Here is a 26,616-nt window from a genome sequence, read left to right on the forward strand (position 1 = left end):
AACTGTTTTGTCAGGTTGTCCCCCCTTACCCCAAGTATTTTCAGATATTTTTAATGAAACAAATACTTTGGTAGGAAAAATTGATGGAAGTGCGACATGGCAGTATGATGCAGTATGTTTTCCTAAACATAGATCAAATCTCCTGTTCTGTTATATTACTTCCTACTAGGTATTCCCAACCCCTTCTCATCCTGTAAGGACCCAAGAGAACAAATTTGTGTAACAGATGGCGCTATCTTGAGGTTTTCCTGTACCTGCAAGTAGTTCATAAATGACATTGCCTGATGGTTTCTAAATATTGGAAAGGTAGTTGTCTCCTATAGAGTCCCACTAGTAGTTTTTCAGCATAAAAAGCTGTATTATCTTTTCTGTGTGGATAAGACTGTGTGTTGTCTTTTTCTGGCATTGAGGTATGTAAAAATGGAAGTAAACCTGCTTAAGTCATCCAGTTAAGACTTGCTTTTGCGTTTCTGTTGCTCTGATACGAGTTAATTGTGCTTTACCTCTTGGTTCTCTTCAGGGTCAGCTATTTATATGCCTTTCTGTGCGAATGTTTCTCGAACACAAATAAGATTACATGTTCAGTGCAATGTACTGTTCTGTGGTACATGTACAATTTCATTAGGATGCCAGAAGTGGTCACTCCCTTGAGAGTTTCTTGAACGTTAAAATTTTTATGTAATAAAGTTGGCAGTGATGAAGCAAAGAATATTGTGTCCTGCCATGATATGATTCATAAAATTAAGCTGACAGCAATGTTTTACCAGCAGTGTGGCTTGAAACACCACTTACGAAGATTGCTTTAAACGTATTTTAAGGTAGTTGGCAGTTTTCTCTTTGTGCCAATCTTTAATTGCTTCCAGTATAATTGCCATGTGAGTTGTTTGCAAATCCTGAGCTCTTTCAGCCAAAACAGTTCGCTGTTTCTGGGAATAAGGATAGGAGAATATATGCTTGCTGTTGTTAAAACATTCTAGTAGGTTCTAGCATCTCCATGTTTAGGGCAGGGATTTGAAATCTGTCAGGAATGTGTCTTCAGTCTAACTTAAATCACATTTAGCTAAACTGAGCTAAATACATCATGGAAAACTTCGAAGAAGGTGCTTGGTAGAGAGCTAGATCTTGGTATGTTACATCTGCTCTGGCCCTGAGACAGGCTGCCTGTGTATCTTCTAGGCACCGCTCAGGCTGAGCCTGGGGAGAGGCTGGTACCTGAAGGCAAGAAGCTTGTGCCATTTCCTCCACGTGGCTTGTGAGGGAGTTTCTGAGCCTGCTGACTGAACCGCACTACTAAACACACTGAGTCATCATCATTTGTTAGCTCAAGTGCTTGAGAACTTTGTGGAAAACCAGAGATTCATTTGCTGCTGACCCTGTTTGTGTTGTGTGTGTGTGATGCAACAGAAATCTGGATTTCCAGTTTTCTTTTAAACCCTTAAACTGTCCATCTACCTACCTCCTACCTTCACGAAATCTGGTTGTCAAGAGCATTACGGTTGCAGAAGATGAAGGTGACAAAACTTAGATTACGCAAATTCCGTCCTCTTATTGCTTAATTTCCATTTACATTGGATGGTAGAATAAATAAATCAAAAGGAAGCAAAAAGGGCAGTAATCACACATTTTTAATCCACAAATATGATAATACATCATATACTTAAGGTGACCTGAACATTGCCCATATTTTAGCAATGTTATTACATACCAAGCTACAAGTACAAAAGTAAACAATGAATATACAGGATATGCAAATATGAGAAATACTTGAAAACATTCTCTTTCCTTAAGGCTACTCAGATTTATAAATAAAACAACAGATGTTCAGCTGGTGTGTCTAAAATACCAGAATCTGAATATTGATACTTGCAACACACAAAGAAAGTCACAGATACAGGATATCCCTTTCCTTTGGACATCTTGAATGTTGAATAGTCTCTCTTTTTCTAGCTTTAAAAAAAGAAATTTGGTTGCCACAAGTGAAACAAACACGCAAAATCTGACATGTGCACTGGGACAGGAGTGTTGGATACAATAAATACTGTTCAAAAGCATCAATTGACAAGTACGTGCTTGGAAAAAATGCAGCTAATGGTGCACGTAAATATGGCTCTGCAAATGGCTGAACTTGCAACCCCAAATGTTGGTATTTCATTACTGTGCTGTGTTGCAAAGGAATTGTCCACCTTCATTGCTACTAAATATACTTTTTATGGTTAAAGGAAATAAGTAGGGAAGAATTTACATTGTTACAAACTGCTGCTAATGTCTTGTGCTGCCATCTTTACTGTGCTCCAAAAGGAGTTCTCCTGGGAACAGATAAAAATCCATCCAGCACAACCCAAGTGAATATGTGATCTGGGTATGTGTATTCTCAACTGTATAAAGGTGTGATAGTCAAAATTGTTGTTGCAAGAGATAAAATATAGTTATTCTGGGGTGAGGAAAGACAGAAGAATAATAAGATTTTGAACGGTTTTCTCTACCACCATAGTATTTAGGAGTTTAAATGAGAAGCATAAATTTTTCTTAGCCTAAAGTAATGAGTGATTAACACTGGAAATTTTCCTTAGAGAGGAATGGCTTTCAAATATATTTTCTTGTCTGTGTCAGTTTTCGAAAGGAGATGGTGCATGATACTGAAGTGTCAGTAGATAGAGGTTGAGTCTGGAGGGTAAGATGTAGAGGGCAAGGAAGAGGCAAGGAGAGATTTCCAAACATAATTCCTTTACTTAGGGTCAGTCAGCACCTACCCAGCTGCAAGATTCTGCAAGTGGCAAGCTGGTGTATCTGTTCTGCTCCCGTTCTCCCTTAATCCTAACAAAACTGTACAGAAACCAGCATTTCTTTGCAAAATCTTTTCAGTTTGAAGACCTCAGTATATTTTGTTTAAAAAAGAAAAAAAAAAAGTCACTGAAAACATTCTGAACAAAAAATCCTTCATGAAGCTCACCAGAGTCACTAAGACTGTTCTCTTAAGACTACTGTGGGTATCCTACACTTGGATGGCACTGCAAGCATAGTGGATGGGGTTCCTTTTTTATCATACCTGTTTTACTGTAGGCACAAATTAACATCACGGACATGTTAAACCGAGAGTCTTATCTAGGCTGAGTATTTTGAGGATAGGGGATGTAAATGCTGCTTTGTCACTCTATTGGTGTCTTAGTTGTGCTCCTCTTTACAAGTGCAATTTCAAAACCTTCACAAAGAATATTTTGTTCTGTCAGGCAAAACCGTAAGAGCACAAAGAGCAGCACAACCTTCAGCCTAAACTCGTCTGATGTTACCAAATACACAAACCCTGAGAGTGGGGAAACTGATGTACTACTTTATCTAGTTTTCTGGTTACCTTTGAGCTTGAACCACTGAGCTGCTTTTCAAAATTAAAAAGAAACCTTCTCTCTGTTATTAGCAGGTATAAAACAAAACTCTCTAATGAAAATATTGCTTCATAGAGCAGTTCTTTAAATTTTCTCCCACTTCTACTCAGTTTGTATTATTTGTTATTCCCCTATTAGACTTAAATACCATGTAAAATCAGAAATGCCTTCTCATTGATTCCTGATCCTTTTGAAAGGAGAGAGCTTAATCCATTACAGCCCTACTTTCTGTCTAAGCTTTTTCAGTTAGCGTGGAAATAATAAAAACATACGCACCAAGGGCCTGGGGGTAAATTCCATGCATTGCTCTCTTGCCTTCACCTGTCTATTTTTACATAGCCACGCATTTGAGTTTACTTTCTTTTCACATGTTCAGCCTTGAACACAAAGCTAGTAAGACCATAGTGTATAGCAGTCGGTTTCTGAACAATATATATCAGCAGCCTTGTTCACTCCGCTCCTTGGAAAAGACTGAATTATCTGAACAAAACATTAAAATTGATAGCTTTCTGATTTAAGTTTTCCACTTCATCATGAGCCTGGTGAGCACTTTCTGGCCCCTGCTGGAGACTGTAGTAAGAGACCGTCGGGAAGGAAGCTCGCTTGCTCACCACAGCTCATGAAGAGTGGCCAGTTCTAGAGAGAAGTTTTTGGTTGGTTTCTTGGTTTTGAGTGTAGTTTCAAAGGACCTTCTCATCAAGTAGTTTGTTGATGCCATCGCAGATCTTTTTGAGGTATGGCCGACAATCCCCATCAAGACTGTACAGGGCAGTTAGAAATTCCACATCCGCGAAGTGATTGAAGACATGGTTGATGCGCCCATGGGATCTCGGTGTCAGGTGTCGATCTACTAGTTCATGTACAAGGTCTTTACATTCATTCAGAAGTTCTGCAAGAACATTTCTGTCAAAAGTGTATTCTACCTCATAGAAACTGACAATTGTCATGGCAGTTTGGTTCAGCTTCTTCCTGAACTTGTCTACGATTTCCAGCTCTTCTTGGTTGAACTGATTATTTCGATAGAGGATCCCGATTTTTATTGCCACTTTAATCAGGTCTTTCATAATTTTATGGGCTTCCTTTTTGTTTCTTGTGTGTTCCTTTGTTACTTTGTACAGCTCATCGAAGATTTCACTGCTTGTGTCATCGATTAGCATGTTAGCCATGGTTTTGGTTGCCATTTTACTCAGGATCTTTTTCTGGGCTTGCAGTGCGAGATTCTTGGAACTGAAACAATCGGGACCTGTTTCAGGATAGCAGAGAAGAAGGAAAATGTTAATTTTATTTGGTGAATAACTTTCACAATCAGTTAAGAAAAGTAGCACCTATGTGCTTAACTGAGACATTACATGTATCACTGATCATTACGTATAGTCATGATTGGAATAACAGGAACACTTCCAACACTGTATTTCCAGGTATCCTTGGGGTCTCAGACATCCATGTTTCAGGTCTTGCTGTCACTGAGGTTTTTTGCTTACAAATTAAGAACAGAATATTCTGGCAGGGGATATCTATGCTGGTTCTTTGCTAGTCTTTTGCTTTTGAAGTTCAACATTAAAGCTTTCTTGGCAGAGAGATCTGTTGAGATGTTGTGGTTGAAATAATACATAAGCTATCGGAGACAAGCAAAATGCGATACTGACAAATAAATACATGAACCTGAAAGAGTTATACTTTTGGTCATTGGGAGGCACTCTTGTGCCACTGTTAGACTAAGCAGCATCTCAGCTAAGGGCTAATAAAGCAGATTCATTAGCATGGATTTATTTTGCTTTAATCTCTAGTAACGATACCTTTCCTGTTTGTTACCAATTTGCAAAATTATAGAATGCGATTTTTGTAAAACGTTGGTGCTTCAGTGCATGCGGTTCCTGCCAGATGAAAATACCTGAGCTATTTGCTCTACGTTTATCAAAGAAATGTCTTGGATTTTTTATCTTTTACCCATCTGTGCAAGTGTCACTCAGCATAGCACCTGAGCATGTGGCTACTCCTGCTGGACTTTATCCAATGAACTTCTATAATTATTGGTAGAGATCAATTTGACGTTCCCCTGTTTTTCACACTAATATTGGTTTTTAACTGACCCTATATGGACAAAGTAAAGGAAATGGAAAGATTTCATATGAAATAATCATCCAGTTTAATACTAGGGTAGTCAAGTCTCTGCTGGATCAAAGGGCATTTTGTTGTTGTAGCGAAACAGTGATGAGTGTGTGTATACTCGGGCTTACAGCCCATGAGATGAGTGCCAGGCACCAGCAGAGTGGCCTCTTTGGTGTGAGGCACCTTCCTCGCCTTCCCTTCACATCTCTTCCCTGTATTTGCTCACGCAAAGGAGATGCCCGTCTTTCCCTGCCAGCTGGGGACCTCGCTCTGCTCACCAGGGGACCAGAGCCTTGGCTGGTGCAAGGGCGATGGAGGTAACCATGTCCTTCACCCGCTGCTGGGAAATCAAACCATTAAGAGATTAAAAATAACAATAAAAATTAAAGCTTCCAGTGCTGATTTCGTTTTGGAGCCTGAGCGGGCCTTAGGCTGGTTGGGTGGGTTCCGGAGGCCATTTCCAGCCTTCAGCACATGAATGCTGTTGCCCCGCTGCGCAGCTATCATCTGTCAGTGTTTGTGGTGCAGTCTGATCCGCGGCCTCGTTCATGCTGCCATGGGTTCACCGCAGCCTCTCCTTCCTCCCCGTGCTCCCTACATCCTCGCATGAGGAAAAAGGGGTGCTGGGTGCCAGGGCTTACTTCGAATAAGTAGCACTCTGAATTTAAACAGTCTTCTGTTTAAATCCCATTTTTCAAGATAGCTAGAATATTAAAGTTGTCATCTTTCTTTGTATGCTACAGCTCTACTACTGAGCAATATGAAAGAGTAACATTTAATTTCAACTGAACCACCACCTGGAAAAAATAATTCAATGTGCTTAAAAGAATTGCCTGTCATTTGGAGAGAAAATTGTGGGGCTGAGCTGCTGACTGGAGGAAATACAGAAACTATGATTTAATCTAGAAATGATAAAACCAGGATGAAAGCATTCTTTCGCTTAGCAGTACATGGGTATATAAATAGTATCCTGATGAATAATTATGTGCATTTGACACAGTAAAATGGAAGATTAATGTTATTGCCTGTTTCTGTAGTGTTTGCTATTAATCAAGTGGATGCAGTTGTTCAGTATCTGTTTTAATCAAAAACTGAAAATAATTGCAGTAGATTTTTAGAATATTAATTTTACTAATGTTCATAACACTTCAGCCTCTGTGTCATTTTCACCAGGTGAGAGCCCAGTTGGCTCCTGCCATGCTCAGCTCTGCGGCCGGGAGAGCTTTGCAGAGCTGTTGCAATTCTGCGGCTCGAAGCAAAGCCAGCAGTTGTGGAGCACAGAAAGAGGTGGCTAGCAAAGTACTGCATCCCCCATCGTATGCCCTGCGTCTTTGGTATGCCAGCCTATCTGTGGGAGAGCCAGGACCAGCACAACCACCAGCACGCAGCTGCCCTCCCATCTATGTGATTTCTGAGAGACAAAATTTGGTGCTAAATTAGCAGATAAAAGCTTCTAATAACCTTACAGAAGTGAGGTTTGTCTGGCACAAAAAAAAAGTGGTTCCAGGGTATGTTCCTGCATTCAAAGTCCTGGCTCTCATCCACAAAACTGGAGAGAGTGTGATCTTCAAAGATGGGTTTCTTCCCCCATGACACCCCTGGGTTTGGTACCTCAAGTGACAATAACACAGCTCCTAGCGAAAGGTGCAAGCTATGAAATAGGCAGCACAGCCAGAGAGCAGCAGGCTGAGTTTAACTCAATGTGAAGGCTGGAGCGTTTTTCCATGGCAAGTCCCAAGTGTGGGATCTGCTATTTAACAGCATGAGACTGAGCTCCTTCTCGTCTTTCTAAAAAATAAAATCAAGAACTCTGTTATTACATTGGAGCTGCTAAACTTTCCTCTAGAAGTTGTATTCCCCTTTCCTCTACCATTTCCTTTACCAGGCCCTAATGCTATATCCTCCTCCTCCTCCTCTTGTATCTCTTGCTCTCCTCTGCTCAAACCAGGACCCCAACTTCATGCCTCCTATCTCTGCTGTGGCCCCCTTCACCACTTTGTGCTCCTGTCTCTCCAGCCTGTCTCACCATGGCATCTCTAGCACCTAAGCTGTGCTAGCCACGAGTGCTCAGAGCCCTCAGAAAGCAGGCAGATGCAAATACTTTGTGCACACTCCTTTCCCCCGCGTCCTCCCATGATTTGTGCTGCTCTGTGTATTGTAAAATCTGTAATACCTGGTAATGAGTTTCACCACCGTGACTGCCATGCGCTCTCTCCCAGTCAACTGTACCAAGCAGACAAGGTCCTGGTGGGGAAGGGCAGTGCTTGGCGGGGACACAGGACAAGCTTGTGCATCTGTAGCATAGTGTGGTGCTCTGTGTTAAATACAGAAGCTGCAGCCTGCCGCCATGGCCCCTCCACCACGTCAGGAAACTGCTGAGGAGCTCAGGGAGGAGGACAACTGGTACATCCCAGCTGTGCTAGCAAGCTGCCAACCTGGATGCCAGGATCGGCACTCCGCAGAGCCTCAGCCTGTGGTCTGCAGCTGCCCGAGCGCCTGCTGGTGGGGTCAGACAACGTGCGTGCCATGAGGAGGCGGCAGACAACAGTCATCAGCCCATTTGTGCAGCCTAGACAATGGCATGGGGGCTGTTTGCAAAGGATTATGCTCAACTTTTCTTAAATTCAGGGCGTGTAGAGTTTTACAGCAGTGTATGCTGGAAGGAGTGAGAGAGACTGTGTCGTGGTTTAACCCCAGCCAGCAACTCAGCACCATGCAGCCGCTTCCCCCTTCCCCCTCCCAGTGGGGTGAGGAGGAGGAAAGGAAAAAAAAACCAAAACCTCGTGGGCTGAGATAAGAACGGTTTAATAACTAAAGTAAAATATAATACTAACAACAGTAATAATGAAATATAATAATAATAATAATGAAAAGGAATATAACAAAAAGGGGGGGGGAGAAAAAAAAATGTGATGCACAATGCAATTGCTCACCACCCACTGACCAATGCCCAGTTAGTTCCTGATCTGCGCCTCCTGGCCAACTCCTCCCAGTTTATATACTGGGCATGATGTTCCATGGTATGGAATACCCCTTTGGCTAGTTCGGGTCAGCTGCCCTGGCTGTGCTCCCTCCCAGCTTCTTGCACACCTGCTTGCTGGCAGAGCATGGGAAACTGAAAAGTCCTTGGCTTAAGATAAGCGCTACTTAGCAACAACTAAAACATCAGCGTGTTATCAACATTATTCTCACACTAAATCCAAAACACAGCACTGTACCAGCTACTAAGAAGAGAGTTAACTCTGTCCCAGCCGAAACCAGGACAGACTGTTTGGATTGATTGTTTGGATTCCTGCCTCCAAAATCACGTAGTGCTCAGACACCAAGGTGACACCTTGCCTTTCAAAGATCACAAGTGGTTAGCCACATGATTAAATTCAGGCTTTCATGGGGACTGCAGGTTTCCTGTGGCAGTCTTTTCTTACTGCAGCACATTGCTTGTTACACAAAATACAACATCTTCGCCTCCTACATACAGCAATTCTATTTTCTGCTTTCTTTCATACAGCAAAACACATCAGCAACAACATTATAGATGCTATTAGCTTTCAGGAACATTGCACCAAGGCTAAAAATGAAAAAACAACCTCCGAGCATACTGCTTTGCTCGGTAATGATTAGCTTCCATTATAGAAAGTCTGACATCTTAGTTTTTACTAAAGTAAGGACCAGTTCTGCCTTCAGATCTGCTCTCTCCCTCTCTCTCTCTGTCATCTAGAGAGTTGTGTATGATAAAAGCTATTAAAAAAGCCTCTTGTGCTGGGATTGATCCCATAGCAATCTTCCATCCTTCAAAAAGTGCAACTCTTCAGACCTGTATTTCCAGAGCTGTGATAGCTGAAGAGGGAATGGCGCACGCCCAGCTGCAGGCAGGACGAAGGGGAGAGGCTCCTCGTGCCTGGGCAGTCCCGCGGTCAGGATGCTGCACCACTCCCCACCAGTGACAGCCCAGCTTCTGGCACACGGTGCTGAACATGACAAAGATGTCTCACATCCACTAAACTTAATAACAGGATTGCTTAATAACAGAGTTGCTTAATAACAGAAGTGTGGAAAAAGTTTGGCAACTCTAGAGAGTGGATGTAAGAGTTTTATAATTTAAGAGTTGTTGAGACTAAAATGCAAGAGCATCTGTAATGTTCTCGAAATACTTTGATTCCAGATGGCTGTACCAAGTATAAAATGGTTAGAACTAAATGCTCAGCAATACTATTTTCATGTAAATATCCATTCAGCCACTCTACAAAACACAGAGCAGAACCAGTGAACCAGAACACGCTCCCACTATGCCCAGGAGAAAGCATGATCGACGTTTTCTGAAAGCAGTTACACGGACATGGAAACAACCCCCCCGAGCACATGAACCCATTTCCCTCCCAGTTAGCCATTTCTTAGTCAAAGCCTTAATAAAGTTTTGCAGCCAGGATATTTTCTCCCCCAGCAAATGGCTGAAAGACATGTTGAAGTGAGCTCTGGAGGGAGTGCTGCTTCACAGGTAAAAATGGAGAGAGTAGGAGTTAATCTGAAGAGTTTCTGTGGAGTTTGTCCAGTGCATTTTTAATTGCATTAGCAGGCTTGCTTGGAGAGAATGGATACAAAGTGATTTCTTTGGTTTTGTTGCACCTGTGGAGTTACAGCTGACGCTGGGAGTTGTTACTGTACTGCCTGCTGCAACTTGTACTAGTTAATCAGTTACCTCAACCATTGACTTCACCTGGTCTAAAGTGAATCACACTTGGAGCTGTGTGCCTTATCTCCCACTTACGCTGTGAGTATAACCCCAGCTCCCAGCAGTTGATGGTGGGCTGTGTTTTCAAGCTACTGCCAAGTAGTGTATGTGTGGGGGACACTGAGTTAGCTTGAGAGCATCCTGGAGAGGTGAGTTGAGCTGTTGTAAGTTAAAGGACTGAGCTAAAAACATGAAGAGGCTGCAGGAGCCCACTGCAGTCCTGCAGCCTGGCAGGAATGGGAGGTGATGGGAATCAGAAAAGGTCCCTGCATCTGTGCTCCAGCTGTACTGTAAGTAAGCAAAGGCTGAATCTTAACAAGAGGGAAATACATAGGCAAGTAAAGATGATGAAGAGGCTGAAGTATTTTTAATACTCCTGAATCCTCAATTTTCAAATGCAGTGCAGCCTCTGCAGCAAAAGACAGGCTGTAAGGAGTCAGCAGCGCTGCTGGAAATGTGGGCATCCCTCCAGCTGCTAGCAGTTGCTCAGGCTTGTGGGAGATGGGCTAAGCCAAGGGACAGGCACGCTCTCAGAGTCTGCTACAGTATGGGTTGTGAAAATTGTTGTAGGAATGTGCTGTTTTAATGATTTGTGTGACCCAGTTTGAATGCATCTGTGTATTTTAACCTAGTGACATACCTGCCCCTGAGCCTGGAGAGTCTGGAAATGCCAGTGAGAAGGAATGAGGCAGCTGTATCATAAAGCTCTTGCAGAGAGTTAAATGAGCAGTGGATATCAGAACGGTTAATCCAGTGTTGCTGCTGGTTTTGATAATTTAGTGGGCTGGCAGCTTGTTTCATTATAACCTGGAGTTACCTGTAATGTCTCTTTTTCTTGACATAAATAGTTAAGAAAGCATAAATAACATTTGAGAAAAATAAGAGCAGGGAGTCTTATTAAGCTGTTATGTAAAGCTATAAGGACAAGAAAAAGCTAGTGCAGATTTGGAAAGGAGAATGTAGAAAAACAAAAAATCTAGTTGCTTAATTTGCAGCATTCAGGCAAAATGTTTAGAGGTAATGAGCTGCAAACTTGTGTGTTTTATTTATCCTTTAAGAATCACTTACATGCTATAAGATTGATTAGAAAAGTGAACCGCAGAACTCAGGATTTCAAAATAGCTCTAAAAGCAGACATGAAAAAAGTGCACTAAAAGCACTTCTCCTATAGTATTTTAATACTGAGCAGCCAGGGAGCTAGCTGTAAGTGTGCGTATTACTCTTGGACAGCTACAGGATCACTGCAGAAGAAACATTCAGTGTTTCCAGTAAGTTTAAGCCAAGAAATCCAATAGACCAGATGGAATATATCAGCTTTCAGGGAGGGCCAATTTAAACACGTGTAAGCACCAGGGGCCCAGTGCTCAAACTTTTAACACTTCTAAATGGTTACTATGAACATAAAAGGGTTGCTCATTTCCGTAGTGGAACAGGAGATTACAGACTGATAATTATATGATCCTAGGAGAACATATCAGTATCCAAACATCTGAAGGCAAAACTTGGACATGCTGGAAATGGCAGCAACAGCCCTGTACTGAGGGAACATGACTGAATGGAAAAAATAAAAGGACCTTTCTTCCTTTCAGTGCTTTATACGAGCAGCAGTCATGCTGCAAAAAAGCACTGTCTGGGAATCTAGCGACTGGAGATTCCTAATGATAGTCTTATTTCAGCAGCTGGCTTGTATTTGGCATTTACTTTACTAATACTACATTGTTGCTACGTACTGGAGTGTACCTTTCAATACCTGGCAGAGGTGGTGGTAGGCTGGGGAGCCCCTTCTGTAAAGAGAAAAGGAGCAATGCAGAACAAGCAGTTAAACTGTTGTCCTCATCTCCGTAATGCCTCCAGAGACGATATCCAGGTGGAGAAGAGCTCAGCTGCAGTTTCCATCAGCTCTGCTGGAGTTGCCAAGAAAGCGGCTGGCTGAGCTTTTCTTCTGCTACCCCCAGTAGCTGGCTGGGAATTGAACTACACCACTGTATTCTTCTCCTGTGTCTAAAAGCAGAAGCTGGCAAGTGGTGTCTGGATAACAGCACTGTCCTGTGGCTGAAACTGGCCCACGGTGCAGAATCCTTCACAAGAGCTCCCTTGATTATATGGCACATCTGACACGATGCTGTGATTTTGTACGGCTGCTGTTTGACATTACAAATGAGACATTACGCTCGGTCATATCCTGAAAACTTGCATCCAGCTTGTGAGAGAGGAAACCACTCCCTGACAAAAGGGCTCAGTGAGGATCATCTCCATGCATTGTGTCCCTGTGCCACAAACCAAACGGGGGTACCAGGCAGCAACTGCTTTGCTAATGACCCAGCCCTTGGGTCTAGCCTGCCAAGTATGAGCTTGGCACACGCAAGCAGCAAAGTCGCCTCTCTGGAAGTGGCTACTAAAGCTCTTAATTTTTTAAGTCTGATAACCTGTATCAGAAGCAAAACCTAAACCAGGCTGCAGCACAGGGAATGGTATCTTTGAAGAGTGACTTTCAAGTGTTCAGTTTAAACTTTGCACCTCCCATTTTGTAGCATGCAGGGAAGCTCTGCCAAGGCAGCAAACACATCTGGTTAACTTTTGGCAATTGGTGGTGAGTGTAAACAATGCAGAGCTTGCTTATACAGCACCCTGAGGTACACACACAGAGTACAAACAAGGCTTTGCTCTTATCTGAAGTGCTCAGATGTTACAGAAATGAGTAAGTCTGTCTGCCAGGAGTGATAGTAAAATACTGTGGTGTTTGGGGCTTTTAAGCTTTACTATACCAGTAAAAGAGGTTTTGATAAACTGACCACTGTATTTTATAAACAGGTTTAAAGTCTTTCAATGTCAGCTCATTATGTTGATAGCAAGTGCAAAATACATTGAAAAGACTGAATATCCCTACCCCAGAAAATGCTGTTTTAACTCTGCCTGACACTGCAAGACAAAATGTTGCACACTGACAGCAAAGGTTTGACAAGGGAGGTATTTGCAATAGTTTGAGGCATAATAGACCAAGGCATTGCCTGGGCTCATCTTTAGGGAATGGGAATGCAGGAGCATCGGTTACTGCCTGTTGCAATGACCTATTGATCCTGTTCCTGTATTTTGAGACAGATATTTATGATTATATTAGTGGGTTTTTCTTTAAATGCTAGCTTTGGTCAAAAAAAGTCTTTCAGAGTGGAGAGGCATGCTGACATATCCAAAACACTACAGCAGGATCTTAGGTAAGCATGGATAGCTCACAAAACCCAGCAGATAGCGCTTTAGTGGCAATAGGGGACATCTTGAATCGGTTAGGATTTTTTGGCCTTCAAACTGTCAGTGATCCCCCCCCCCAATATATGCTATATAGCAAATCGTGGGCAGTGACTGTTGAAGAGTTTAACTTCAGTCTCTGAAACATTTTGTGTTCAATCTCCTTTGTCTTCTCCACAATTACCACATTTCTTACACCTTCCTTTTAAAGACACTGCATTTAAAAATAAGGTATCATGGTGACTATGTAGCAAAAATATCTAATTAGATGAATAATTACTATATAGGAAAATTATGCTAGTTTTAATGTCTGGCCATGTAATTTTCACAACAGAACAGTAACGAGTTCTTTGATATGTGCTAAGGAACTGTTTATTGCTTAGATGGGACAGAGTCTCTGGGGGAGCATCAGGCATATAATGAATGATAAACCAATTATCTTGTTAAGGAAAAAAGCCTCATAGGCTTTTTTAAAAGGACTCAACCATCACATTCTTCCACACAAAAGTAACAATTATCTAGAAAAGAAAGGATTTTCTTGCCAAAGTATTATTTGCCACTAAGACTCTTATAAGCCATGAGAAACCTTTCAAGATCTTGCAGTTATCCTGTTTTTATCCTGATGCAGTTATTGTAGCAACTTCTTTTTGCAGATGATCTGTAGAACTTGCTTGCAGTGTTACTTTATGATCAGTTTCCAAACTGGTAGATTCTGTTTCGAGCAAAAACTTGAAGAGGAAAAAAAAAAAACCAAACCTGCAAGCACTGAATAATAGAAAATCCAGCCTGTGTTATCTAAGCATGGGGGATACAGCTACGCATCCTGGAAGCCAGTGGCTAGAATTGCCTCACTTAAAGCTGCTGAGGCTTTCTGTTTTCAGTACATACAATCTTTCTAGCCCCAGGAATGTAGTAACAAGTCAGTCTCTCCCCTTGCCTCTTTAAAACAACTGTGTGTGTCCCCCGTCCCCCCCCCCCGTCCCCCCCCCCCCGTCCCCCCCCCCGAAAAAACAGAGCCAGGACAGACAGTGTACAAGTATATGGCAAGTGCTTTCCACCTGTTGTATCTGTGCTTTAGTATTTACTTGCAGTTGCCCAGAAGCAAATCTCCTGGTTCAACCTCTGGCTATGTTTTCCTGGTGTAGATGGGGGATTCGGTGCCCGGGAGCAGCTATGCCCTTTTTCTGATGTTTGAATGTTTGAACACTGTGACACTCACAACAGATCTTGGGGGATTTGAGTCCAATTTCATGAATGACTTGGATTCTTGATCAGGATGCATAAGCTTTTCTGTGTATTCTTTCATGCCCTCCTCTGGTAGGGTGGGGGAAAGAGAAGGGCTATGGAGGCATTTGTGCTTTTGTGGGCTTGGTGCTTGATAATTACCACAGTCATCACTCCTGGTTAACAGGAGGTGCAGATTTCCCTGTGCTTCTGTAGCTCAAATGCTTTCTATTCCTTTCACAGAAGTCTCTTTAGCATGCAGGAGCCAGTCATTCCCAGCAGGAACATAATAATATGCTGTTAGTAAAGCAAGGCCTGGCAGTATCAGCCCTAAATATTAAACAAGGCCTCCATGCAATATACGTGCTTTAAACTGATAAACTGCAGCTAAGAAACAGGCTATTGGGTACTGGTTCACTGATTTCTTCTCCCCCCCCTCCCCCCGCCATTTCTCATCCCCTCAGGAAGAAAATTCTGGGCGGTTATTTTTGTGCCTTGAAGTTGCTTGTTGTTGCAGTACACTGTTCTTTCTCCAGAGATATAACGTCCTTGCCTTTTACATAGAGTAATTCTATTTTTGACTCTAATATATTAAGAATGGCTTGAAAAATAACCACGTCTATGCTCTAGGGATGTACAAAATTCCATGAGAAAGCAAGCAATCGGGACCCCAAGGATAGCTGGTCTGAAGATGCTGTGAAACTCCAAGGTGGCATTTCTCTGTAGCTTAATATGAGGCTGAAAGCAAATGGGGGAAAAAGTATTTCTGCTAAACCAGGTCAAGGTGAGTAAACTTTCAAAAAAACCCAGAATAGGCTGGAACTGCAGAAGGTGTCAAGCTGCTGCTGACCAAGTGGGCTCCCCAGCTGCACTAGGCTGAGCTCTGCCACATCCAGAGGGAGAGGATGGGGGTCAGCAGCTCCAGCACCACATCCCGGCAGAACTACACCAGTATCCCTGCAGAGCATACGGTTCTCTTCACCGTGCTCCAGCACGCTGTTCAGGTACACCCAAAATAGCCCACCTCGTCCCACAGAGGGGGAGTGATTGGAGCAAAATTGCAATTCACTCTTGTGTGCTTTTTGTCTTGTTTTTTAAAAACAAAAAACCCACTGAAAATACTGCTTAGCCTTCTTTGCTTGAAATGCTTTGAGTACACTGACACAGTGCAAGTGCCGGATGGGTAGGGGTAACACTGAACAGTCTGTATGTGTAAATGAGAAGAGGCCAAGGGAAGTGGGGGGGTGGAGGGGAAAGGCAGGCTGTTTAAGCTTGGAATTGATTTAAGTTAATGGCATCTGCATATCTGGCAAATGAGGGAGATTTTTTTTTTATGATTACCATGTGCTATCGTTCTACTGCCTTGGTATTTGGTTGCTTGACCACTAGATTTTGAACTAAGAAGGTGACGGATAGAAGGGGAATAAAACAATGGCAGAGATCAGGTGCATCTGGAAAAACATACTGTGAGTCCCTAAATAAAACACCAGAGGAGCTGTTAATATTTCCAATTAACTCCAGCCATGCTTCCAAACTCTGTTTAAACCAGATAAGAAAGTCAAATGAGGGGAAGATGAAGTGGACAATAGTGGCAAGAAGTGTCTGACAGCAGTTAACTTTCCCAAGTCAGGAGCAGACACTCTAGACTGACCACAACGTATTTAAAACTATTAAGAAAAGAAAGTTGAATTAACCTTATGCATAGACGCTTTATTGTCTCATTTTTATTGTTTGCTTATGTGCTTTGAGGGAGTCAATTAAAAGAAAAAAATATTTTGAACATGCTGATTAATGCTTACAAATCAGCTGCTAGTCACAGGGCTGTGGAAGATGAGGGCTTACAAGTTATAACATGTTTGGACCTGCTGTTTGGCAGTCAACAAATAGGCACAGCTCTGGCTATAATACAGCTGGAACAGTAGGACCATGATGTGACTATCGCTAAAGAAGACAAAGGATGTCAAACCCACTGCAACATGAGGGCTTGATAGGGGCATAAGGGAGTTTAAAGTGCGGCTTATCCTGTGACTGATTAATGTTCTTAAACAAACCAAACCGAACAACCCCCCAAAAAACAACAAAACACTAAAAAAACCAAACCAAAACTCTCAATAGAAGAGACTCTGCAGGTGTGTAAGTCAATTACTAAAGAAATATTCTTCTGAACCCTCACCTTGAGTCATGCCTATTGTATGTCACAGCATCATTACTTACAAGGTATGTGGGTGCTACCTATGTCTGTGTGTTTGTAACAGTTTTCATTCCCTCCATGAATGCAAAGGCCTAGATTTGTAAAGGCACCTAATGTATCCCTAAGTGCAGTCCAAAATTTTAATTCCTAATCTGAGAATATTTGGGAGGGGACAAGAAGGATTAAAAAAAAATCTGGAAGAGTTACTGTAACTTGTGAAGTATTTTGGGGTAAAGAAAATGCTCCTGATTTATTCACCACTCGCCATACTAGTGACCTTCCTTCTGCCTCCTGGCTGCAGAGCATCCCTTGCTCTCTTTGCCCCATGTCCTTCTGCCCCAGCGCGCAGTGCCTCGGCATGTAGCCACGCACTGCGTTCTGCCCTGTGCCCCGCTGCAGGGTGGAGAGAGTATCAGCTTTTCTGACCCAGGTTTTAAACTATTACACGTCACTTACCATAATAGGTTACAGAATACAGGTCCGTGCTCTGCCCGCACAAACATGGCAGTGAGAATTTCATTGCCATTTGAAGCAGACAGTTTTGTTTCACGCAGCTCCGATTAGCTGATGCTTTGTGCTGCAGCTTTACAACACGGGTGCAATACCAGAGGGGAATGTTGCTTGTACAAGTCCATAAAAGACCTGAGGGCATCCTCCCTTTCTGAGTAAGAGCTGCTGATAATATCAGTGTCTGAATGGTGCCTGCTCTGGTTTCTTTTAACTCATTTGAAGTATTTCCCCCCCCCCCACTAAAAGTTTAAAAATTTCTTTAGAGACTTCTAACAGACAATCCCACTATGGCCTTGCTGAAACAAAACCTGTTTGCTGTTTGATTATAACCATCAGAATTGATATTGTAGAATCCATCTTCAATGAGTTCAATGGTATAGTTATAAACGAACCAATGGTGTTACAAGTTTAAAAAATATTTTTTTTTTTAAATGTCATCTGCTTATCCTGGCTGACAAGCAAATGAGTAAATTCCTTTTCCTTGTAGTTTAGGGTTTTTTTCCCTTTTTCAACAGAGAACAAATTAAGCACATGATATACTGAAATAGCTGCCCACACACAAACAGTGGTGCTCTGCATACCTTTACAAGAAAAATCTAAACTGAGCACATCAATACTGTTGATCCAGGGTGAAATCAATGTCTTGTTTTCGGTCTGAAAGTGCTAGAAAATTATTTCTTAACAACAGCAAAGCTGAAACTGAAAAGGCAAAAGACATGAATACTTAAAAAGAAAAAGAGAGTCTGCTTATGCCTGTGTACTGTTGTTCCCAAAAGAGGACAAGAAAACTAGAAGAGTCTCCATTTACTTATTGTTTTAAACAATGCTTTACTGTTTGCCTTGTTATTTAAAAAAAAAAAAAAGATTTCTACAGTTGCAGAATATTAGGCTGTGTGGAATCCTTGACTTTCTTTTTTTTCTCTTCCCCCCCCCCCCCCCCCCCCCCGCCTCTAGAGAAGGATTAGCTGCTGGGGAGATGGCCAACCCAGATTCTAAATGGAAAACTCCTGACCAAAGGAAGAATTACTGCTGGTCAATGCAGCTGGGATTCATCACACTCTCCATCTCTTACAAGTTTTTGTGCATCTGATTGGGGATTTATTGGTAGGAAGAAAGCACATGTTGCCTCATGCCTCAGATGTGATCTATAACCCCGTTCTCCTTTAAGATGAAGCCTGATTTGGACTTTAATATATCCTTTGGGTGATCTGCTCTGCGCTGCTCATCTGCAGTGTTAGGTCAAGCATCCGATCAAGATGCACAAAACACTAAGAATGGAATATGTGATGGCTTTCATCCCTGTGAAAAAAAGACACAGACTAATATGTATCTATCCATCCCACATGAACTAGACCACCTGCTGTATTCTCCATACTTGTTCTCTGTAATCCTGCTATAAAGAATGACCACTGCTTATCCAGCATTTTCTTTAATAAAAAGGAATAATTTTATACCATGAAAACCTTAGTACAGCCTAATGAAAATATAAGCTGAGTCTTACAGTAAGAGCAAAAGATTATTTCCTGTGGAAGGATAGAGAACTCAGTAAGGTGGATTTGCAGGTCAATTCTCTTCCTCCTTGATTCAAGATCTGCATGAATAATATCTGTCAAGTTACAGTGTCTTACACTAATGAAAGAAAAAATCCTGAGGTTATACTGGAAAAAAGGGAGGAGAAACTAGACTACAAATGATGGTTTCCTTGTTACAGGTTTAAACTAAAGTGCGAAGCATGGCATCAATACTTTCACAGCCATGTAACTGACCCAAGTAGCATAAATAATATCTTACAGTCAAAGCTCCTGTAGAGGATAAATGCTAATGAAGATAATCTGGTTTTGTACTTTTATCTTGTTCATTGTGTGCATACATATTGGAAAACATATCATGCCAGGAGGAATATCCTGATAACAGGGACGCTTTCTCTGTCATCAGGGAGTCTCTAATAACGGTTTAACAGCAGTAGCTGTAACCACCCATGGTGTAGAAGTTCACTCTAAGTGCAACTATTTATTTCAGGAAAGCAGAAATGGAAAAGATGCTGGAAAAGTACTGAAATGGTCAAGACAGCTCTTAGGAGGTCTGTTTCATTATTCTGAGGCATGTGAGTAAAAGCAATGTGTCGTGGGAGTTTTTTTTATATACATATATATGTATGTATCCTCATTGTATGACATTGCAGCTATATGGAATCAGGATTGAATTTGCAGAAGAAAAATCAAAAAATCACTGCCTTTTATGTTACCTAAAAAACCCCCTGAAAGGACAAGCCTCAACAATAAACACACATAAGCAGAATGTGCCATCCCTCGTGCGGTTTCAATTCTGTAAGATCTCTGAGTACATATATACAGAGTTTATTTGTGCTGATACCTACACATGTACTTTAAGCATCCAGCTGAATATCCAGGATAATGCAGAAAAGTTACCTCTGAATACAGCAGTAACAACAGTCTCTAGAGAGAGACTCGACATGAACTGAATGAGGCCCTGCCTGATATTAAGAGAAAGAAACGTAGCACAGCCCATGTGCTGTTATCATCTCGCCGTTTCAGATGCCAGCAAAACTGTTGCCTTTATATCTGGTTAATGGTAATAGAATAATAGACAATTCCACAGTTCTGCTAAAAAATTGTGCTTAGGAGCAAAAATTCATTCCACCAAAACAACTGCTACTTCTGAAGGTAATTTGGTCAATTTTGCCATTTCTTAATCTCGAGCATGAGTTTTTAGAGTGTCTGTGGTAGAAGAAACAGAGCCACTGGCATGCTACTTTTCCTTCCGGAGCCATTCTAAGCACAGGCAGCTTCTCGAGGCTGACCAAGAAAGTTTCCGAAGGTGAGCTTAGACCCATCTTATCGCTTCTGGATTTGACATGGTATTCAAAGAGTGAACACCCTTTAGAGCTTCCTCAGATAGTCTAGCAGTTGCCTGAGGGGAAATACTGCTTAGTTTCCTCTTACTGCTTTTTAGGACTTGTTAAGTCCTCCTTTCCTAGAGACCTAATCGTGCATTTCTTAGTCCTGCTCTAAGGCTCTGCTGGGTTCAGTGCTCTTTCTGCCTGAAGAAGTGTGACAAAACCTACTTCTTGCTCAGCTCTCACCAGTCCTGTAGGAAGAAACTGGATTCTGCCCGATCTCAAGTTTCCCATTCAACTTCTTCTACAATGAAGAAAAATGTTAATTCCTTTCTTGAAGATGGACTTGAACAGTTCTGGTCTGTACTGCTGTGTATGGGCAATCCACCAGAGAGGACTTTGTCAGGTAAGGATGGGCCAGACCACTTGGACCCCAATTCTGATAACTGCTCCAATTCCCTTTAGCAGGAGGGTCTAACAATCCCTATCATATGCTTGTCTAGAGAAATAAGACTACTATGCTCATGTGTTGTGTAGGGTTCAGCTTTTCCTGAAACAATATCTATCCGTAGTTCCTGCTCTGTGCTCCTGCAGTTGCCATAGCATAACCCAGGGACATTCACATCTAATTACATAAACAATGAGCAGAAAGCAATCACTGCCGCAGAAAGCCTTCAATGAAATGATACATTTGTATGCTTTTAAATGGAGACTGGAGCCTTAAAAAGGAATGACTGTATATCTGTCATTCATTACTATTATTTCATATACCAAAATAATCTCAAGAGTTTCCTATGGGTTTGCACCACAAAGCCTAGAGAACGATAATCCAGTGTTTGTGCTCTGAATTAAGGTATTGCTGTATTGCTCATAGGGAATAAACTGTTAGCAGGAACGTTTAAATAAACTCTATCATCGAGTTGAATGATACTCTAAAATAAATCATTTAACTTTTACTAACAGTCATTATTTATTTAATGAAACTTCCCAGGATGATTTAAACCAAAAGAGAGAAAGTTTGCAGTCCTCCCCATAGAGACATAGCACATTACATATTCGACATGAAAGGACTGGAAGAGGAGCCCTTTTGTTTGTTCTTATTTCATTTTAATTAATGCTAATTTGAGCTGCTAGCGTTATGCTATTAAGCCCTACACTACAATATATTTGAAGCTTCCCTTGGCAAATAACTGAGCAGACATTTAACTCAGCTGACCTCACCTTAGTGGAGCTGTTTTTGCTGCCAAACTCCAGAGCTGGCATGCTTTTTTTTTCTTTTTTCCTTTTTCCCACCCAAGTCTATTCAAATAGTTTCTTTTGCAGCAATCCGTTCTCTTCCTCTGGGCCTGATGGTGTTGCTGAGGTCCCCTTGGCATAGTGCTAACTATTCAGGCCTGCCTTTGCCTTTGGGGTGAACTTGCTCACCTGCATTTCTTCAGCTTCTGGCAGCATTGGGCCCTCCCGAGCTACAGGTCTCTCAAGATTTGTTGTAGGAGCAATGCTGCCAGCGTCTCTCCATCAGTCAGCTGTCTGTCTGTCCTTTCTTCAAGCCTAAAGCCTGAAGATGATTTACCACTCGCTGCTTTTCAGTATTCTCTCCCCAAATATTAAATACTCTCATGCTTACAGGGAAAACACATGCAGAAGCTTTAAACTTCCAGCATGCTTAACAACCATCCCTCCAATGCAAAATACGCTCATGATAAAATTGCATTTTCTTACAGCAAATGGGCACCCCACTGAGCCTCTCAGACTAGCTTCCCACTATGTGAACTCTCATTAAACGCAGCCCAGTGGTGCTACCGTAATGTTGCATCAGTGGACACTTATTTGAGTTTAGTATACACAGAAATCACTTGTGGAAAGCTTTTATCAAAGAAATAAAACTCCAAATGCCAGAACCCTGTCTCTTATACAGTGAGAGACTGCCTAGAAATCCAAGCAGCTCATTAAAGCTTGCAAGATTTCTGGCAAAAGGAAACAGTGGGTTAAAAAAAAAAAAAGGTCAGCTGTCATTGCCTACATTTTGGTCCCATGTTCATGCTTATGGTTGGCTGATGCGCTTTCTTCCTGGAACTCACACAAAGGATACATCCTAAGACAGTAACTGAAGAGAGATTTGTATCCAGTGACTTCTGGTTAAGTGAGAATATTAATGCTATAAGCACAAGACTATAAATGTGATGATGCGCCACAAGAATTTATTCAGGGCAGCACTGATTTTCTTGATCTAGATAGTTGTAATAATTATACTGCTTTGTAAACTGGTCCAATGGAAGCTGATAAATCTCATTAACATTGTGACAGGTATGGTCTGTAAAATTCTAGAGATGCTTGACAATTCTACAGCTATCTGTTTTATTCCAGAATAAAAACCAGACCAACACCATAAAAGCAATGTAGCATATTTCAATATTTAAAAAGTGTACGCTTGAATGTCTTAATTTGGATATGACTGTAATGGCTTCTTCTGGTGTCATTTAATTACTTTCTTATTTTACATTTACATATAACAGTTCTTCCTTTTAAAAAGCAAACATTATCTAATACCTATGCATTGATAGAAGAAGCAATGAAACTGTATGCATTTGGAGGCAGCTCTCCTTCGTTTTCTTTCAAAAGCGAAATTTACAAAAATTGAAATAAATGGCGGAGATGTTGTGGTAAGAAAAAGTTATCTAGATATCTGCTCAGATAAACTACAGAAAGCAAAATGTTTAAAGAAAATACTTGCTCTTTTTTTCTTTACAAAGGTAAAGAAAATGCTGCCTTGTGGAGGAGCATTTGCTGTATGAGGATCTGCCTCTGAAATACCTGTAGATCCTAAGGTTGCATATGAACAAGGAGATTTAGGATACAATTCTACCTCCTTTTGCATAAATCAGAATTCTTTTGCTATATTCAGTGTTTCATGAAAGAAAGTCTTTACTGATACCAGTGATAATGGCCTAAACTGGCCATGTAAAATTATGATGTCATGTATGAAGACAGGGAGATTATTTTTCCAAAGACGCTTCCCTACTTTCCATGATGTACTTAGGTTTGACTCCGACCATTTCTCATCCAAGACTGACTTAATATCCAGCAAGTGCTCTTCCCTAATTTTTAGAGGGAACTCGCTATTTAAAGGAGACGTATTCCAATCAACCGTATTTTTTTGAGATTCCCTGCATCATGTTTCTCAGACTGTATTGTCTCTGTACAGGATATCTGGTGTTATCGTTCTAATTTCCCACAGCTACCAGAGGATAACCATGCATTGCGTAGTGGCTACTGCCTGAAATAATGTCCCGAATTCAAAAAGTATCTCTTTCTCATACTCAGGCTCTCATCCTCCAGAATGGGACTGGATCAGTAAATGCAGAGAAGGACTATTTTCTGATTTCTTTTAATTATGTTTATTTTTCACTATGACAACTTCTCAAACAGAGAACAAGCTGAAATCTTACTGTGTCTGTTCTTGCCTCATTCCTCCTCCTTTTTTTTTTTTTTTCATAAAACAGTTATGCAATTCATCTGGAATATGTTAATATAAATTACTTGTGTCAATGGCTAGATTTAGGAGTGACTTTTAATGGTATTATCTTTGCTTTAGCTTCAGAAGTGAAGAGACAAAAGGAATAGGTCACGAAAACAGTAAATGAAAAAACAGCTTCAGAGATAGCAATGGAGAAATGTGTGCAGTGGATGATTAAAAAACCCTGAAGTTTTGAAATATTATAGGCTAATGCTACCAAGCTCTCATGATTTATAAGATCTCTGGAACTCTTAGTTCTATGTTATTTCTTGGCTGTCATTCTTATCACGTATGCTAGTTAATGTGTTTTGGTTAAATATGGGCAACTAGAATCACACTCTGTTCTTCAAGTCCTGCTTGTGTAATCTTTTCCCCTTTCTTTGTTGTACAAGAAAAATGGACTTTCGTCTTCAAATAAAAACCCATGCCAAAACCAGTTTAGACCTCTTGACAATGTCTAGTATGGTCTAAATGATAAGGGTATATTTCTATGAAATTTTGATTTTATTTATTTTCCCAGTTGTTTGTAGGTATTCATTTGACCTGGAAAATCTGCAACACATCTCTACTTGGGTGAGGAAAGATTAGATGGAGAGTGTTGAACAACACATAGTGCATTAGCTTGCTCTTTGTTGTTTAGTAGACATTTTGTATTGCATTAATAGCAGCGTCTCCTGTTTTGTTCATCCCCTTTGCAAAACATACCTGGTTTATTTTCTTTAGCGGCAAAGGTGCAAGCTAAATGGACTCTTCCTTCCTCTGTCATTTCTACAAAATAATGTTCTTTCAGATATCTTGTTTTATAGTAATCATTCAGTAGACACACAAACACTCCCCTGCTGTCCTCCCTGCTTCAGAATAGGTTTATCTGTGTGCTGCTCAGTACGCTAGCAGCAATGATGCAGAGGTGGAAACTGTTCATCAAACACAGGACTACAATTATGACACTGCGGCTTCAACTCCTCTTGCCATAGGAATGAGTTGTGCTGTCCCCCTAGGGGCCAAGGAAAAATCGTGTGGCCAGGGACTGCTTTGGGTAATACTTGTTTGGCAGGTAGGTACAGGGCAGTATGAGGTTTCTCAATAAGGTATCTTTCATAAAAGAAGGTATCTTTCACAAGGACTTCCTTATGTCCTTTAAGCACCGCTTTCTTGGTTTCCTCAAATAAGATACAATGCCTGCCCAAAATCTAACAAACGGGGCATTCTCTGCACTTTTGTACCTCCGGAGCACGGACACAGCAAAGGAGCCATTTGTCTTACTGGTAAGTAAGCCATACAGAAATGTTAGCATGGGAAACAGACTCATAGATGCAACCCTCGGGATAACACAGAAGTAAAGCACCAAATGCAGAAGGGTCATCGCTTCCGTTTCACAACTACATTTTTCTTTCTCGTGCAATATAGAGTGTGGTATTTTCCAGCAAAAGTGTTTTGTGATTATAGCAATTCCCAAAGTGTCAGTTAGTTCTAATTGCTGCCTTTTGCTGTGTTTTTGGACTTGCAGCTTAAGATGGCCACTGTTGGCCTAATGTTTCAGACTTAATGTTTACTTGAGGAGGGGAAAATGCTTAGCTAAATTTTATGGTAACAGACATGTTTACGTGGAACCTTTAAAAGATTCAGTGGAAAAAGTTTCCTCTGATTCCTTGCAGAATTTGTAACATTACATTGCAGCACAGTTCATCATGAATGAGTTCCAGAGAATAAAGCTGTTTGCTCTGCTTTCCCTAATTGAGATGTACAGAAATGAACTGAATGATCTAAGCGGTAAGTGGAGCAAAGTAACGCTTTTGAAGCACTAACTAACTGCGAGAGGTTAGTAACACTAGCAAAGCCACCTCCACATAAAAATATAAAATCCTTATCCTTTGAACAGTTGCAATAACGAGCCTATTCTACTCGGTTAGTCCTGACTAACCCACTGAAGTGGGAAGAAAATGAATGAAAAGCCGTTTCTTTCTCCATTGCCAGAGAACAGCTCTCAAAACAGCGCTTTTCAGCGGTACCCTGATTAGAATGGCTGGCGGCTCGGGGGACTCCCAGTTGCCAGCCTTGGCACCGCGCTGATTTTCAGCACTATTTGTTACTTTTTTTAAACCTAAAGCAAGTTGAAACTAATCAAAACATGCTTCTTTAACAGCCAGGGATTTCACAGCCAAGCGCTGCTTAAACTTATTCATGTAAATAGCTTTGTCATTTTATACGGTATGTTCTGAGTAAAATGAACAGACCTTTGTGTGAAATTGAATTTAAAAAAATCTTGATTTCCTCCCCCCCGTATCTTTCCAAATATGTCCTAAATTTTTGCCTGTGCTAAGTTAACCCTGTTCATGCAATCTAATGTTTAATAGCCATATTGAATAATATCCCAAAGATGAGTCAGAGCATTGCTGAAATTTGCACTGAAGTCATAGAAAAACATAAACCCTGAATCAAAAAGAATTTGTGGTCTTTCCTATATCTCCCGTCCCAAGGTACAGACCCAGCCTCTGAAACTATTTGCTCTTCTTTAAAATAAGAAGCTAAATCCTCTGCTGTACACTGGCATAGTTCCACCTGCACTGATAAACTGGTACAGTTCTATACCAAGCGAGGGAGCACTCCCCTCATCAGATTTATTTTTAATAAGTTGACTGAAGAACAATAATCACCCTGGACCTAAAGAGACTTAAGACTGGACAAATATTATGGCTGTATCTACTTATGCAATTGAGAACAGGGAAATTCATAAATTATGGGCTATCCCTAGCACTAATGTAAGCTGGAAATGTTATTATTATGCTATTTTGATGGAAAATGTTGACTGGTTGAACTATTGTTGGAAATGCATGTATTTTTCATACAATTCCATAT

General features: G+C 41.2%; 1 protein-coding gene across 1 annotated transcript in view; it reads right to left on the reverse strand.

Annotated features, from left to right (window-relative positions):
• Window positions 1-1,608: 1,608 nt before the first annotated feature.
• TNFAIP8L3 (TNF alpha induced protein 8 like 3) overlaps window positions 1,609-26,616 on the reverse strand; it is a 50,013-nt gene continuing 25,005 nt past the window's right edge. Inside the window, exon 2 of the mRNA XM_050903394.1 lies at window positions 1,609-4,623. Coding sequence (XP_050759351.1) covers window positions 4,061-4,623 — 563 coding nt within the window. The 3' untranslated portion in view covers window positions 1,609-4,060. The remainder of the gene's footprint in view (window positions 4,624-26,616) is intronic.

The sequence above is a fragment of the Gymnogyps californianus genome, chromosome 11 (genome assembly GCF_018139145.2).
Source record: "Gymnogyps californianus isolate 813 chromosome 11, ASM1813914v2, whole genome shotgun sequence".
NCBI lineage: Eukaryota > Metazoa > Chordata > Aves > Accipitriformes > Cathartidae > Gymnogyps > Gymnogyps californianus.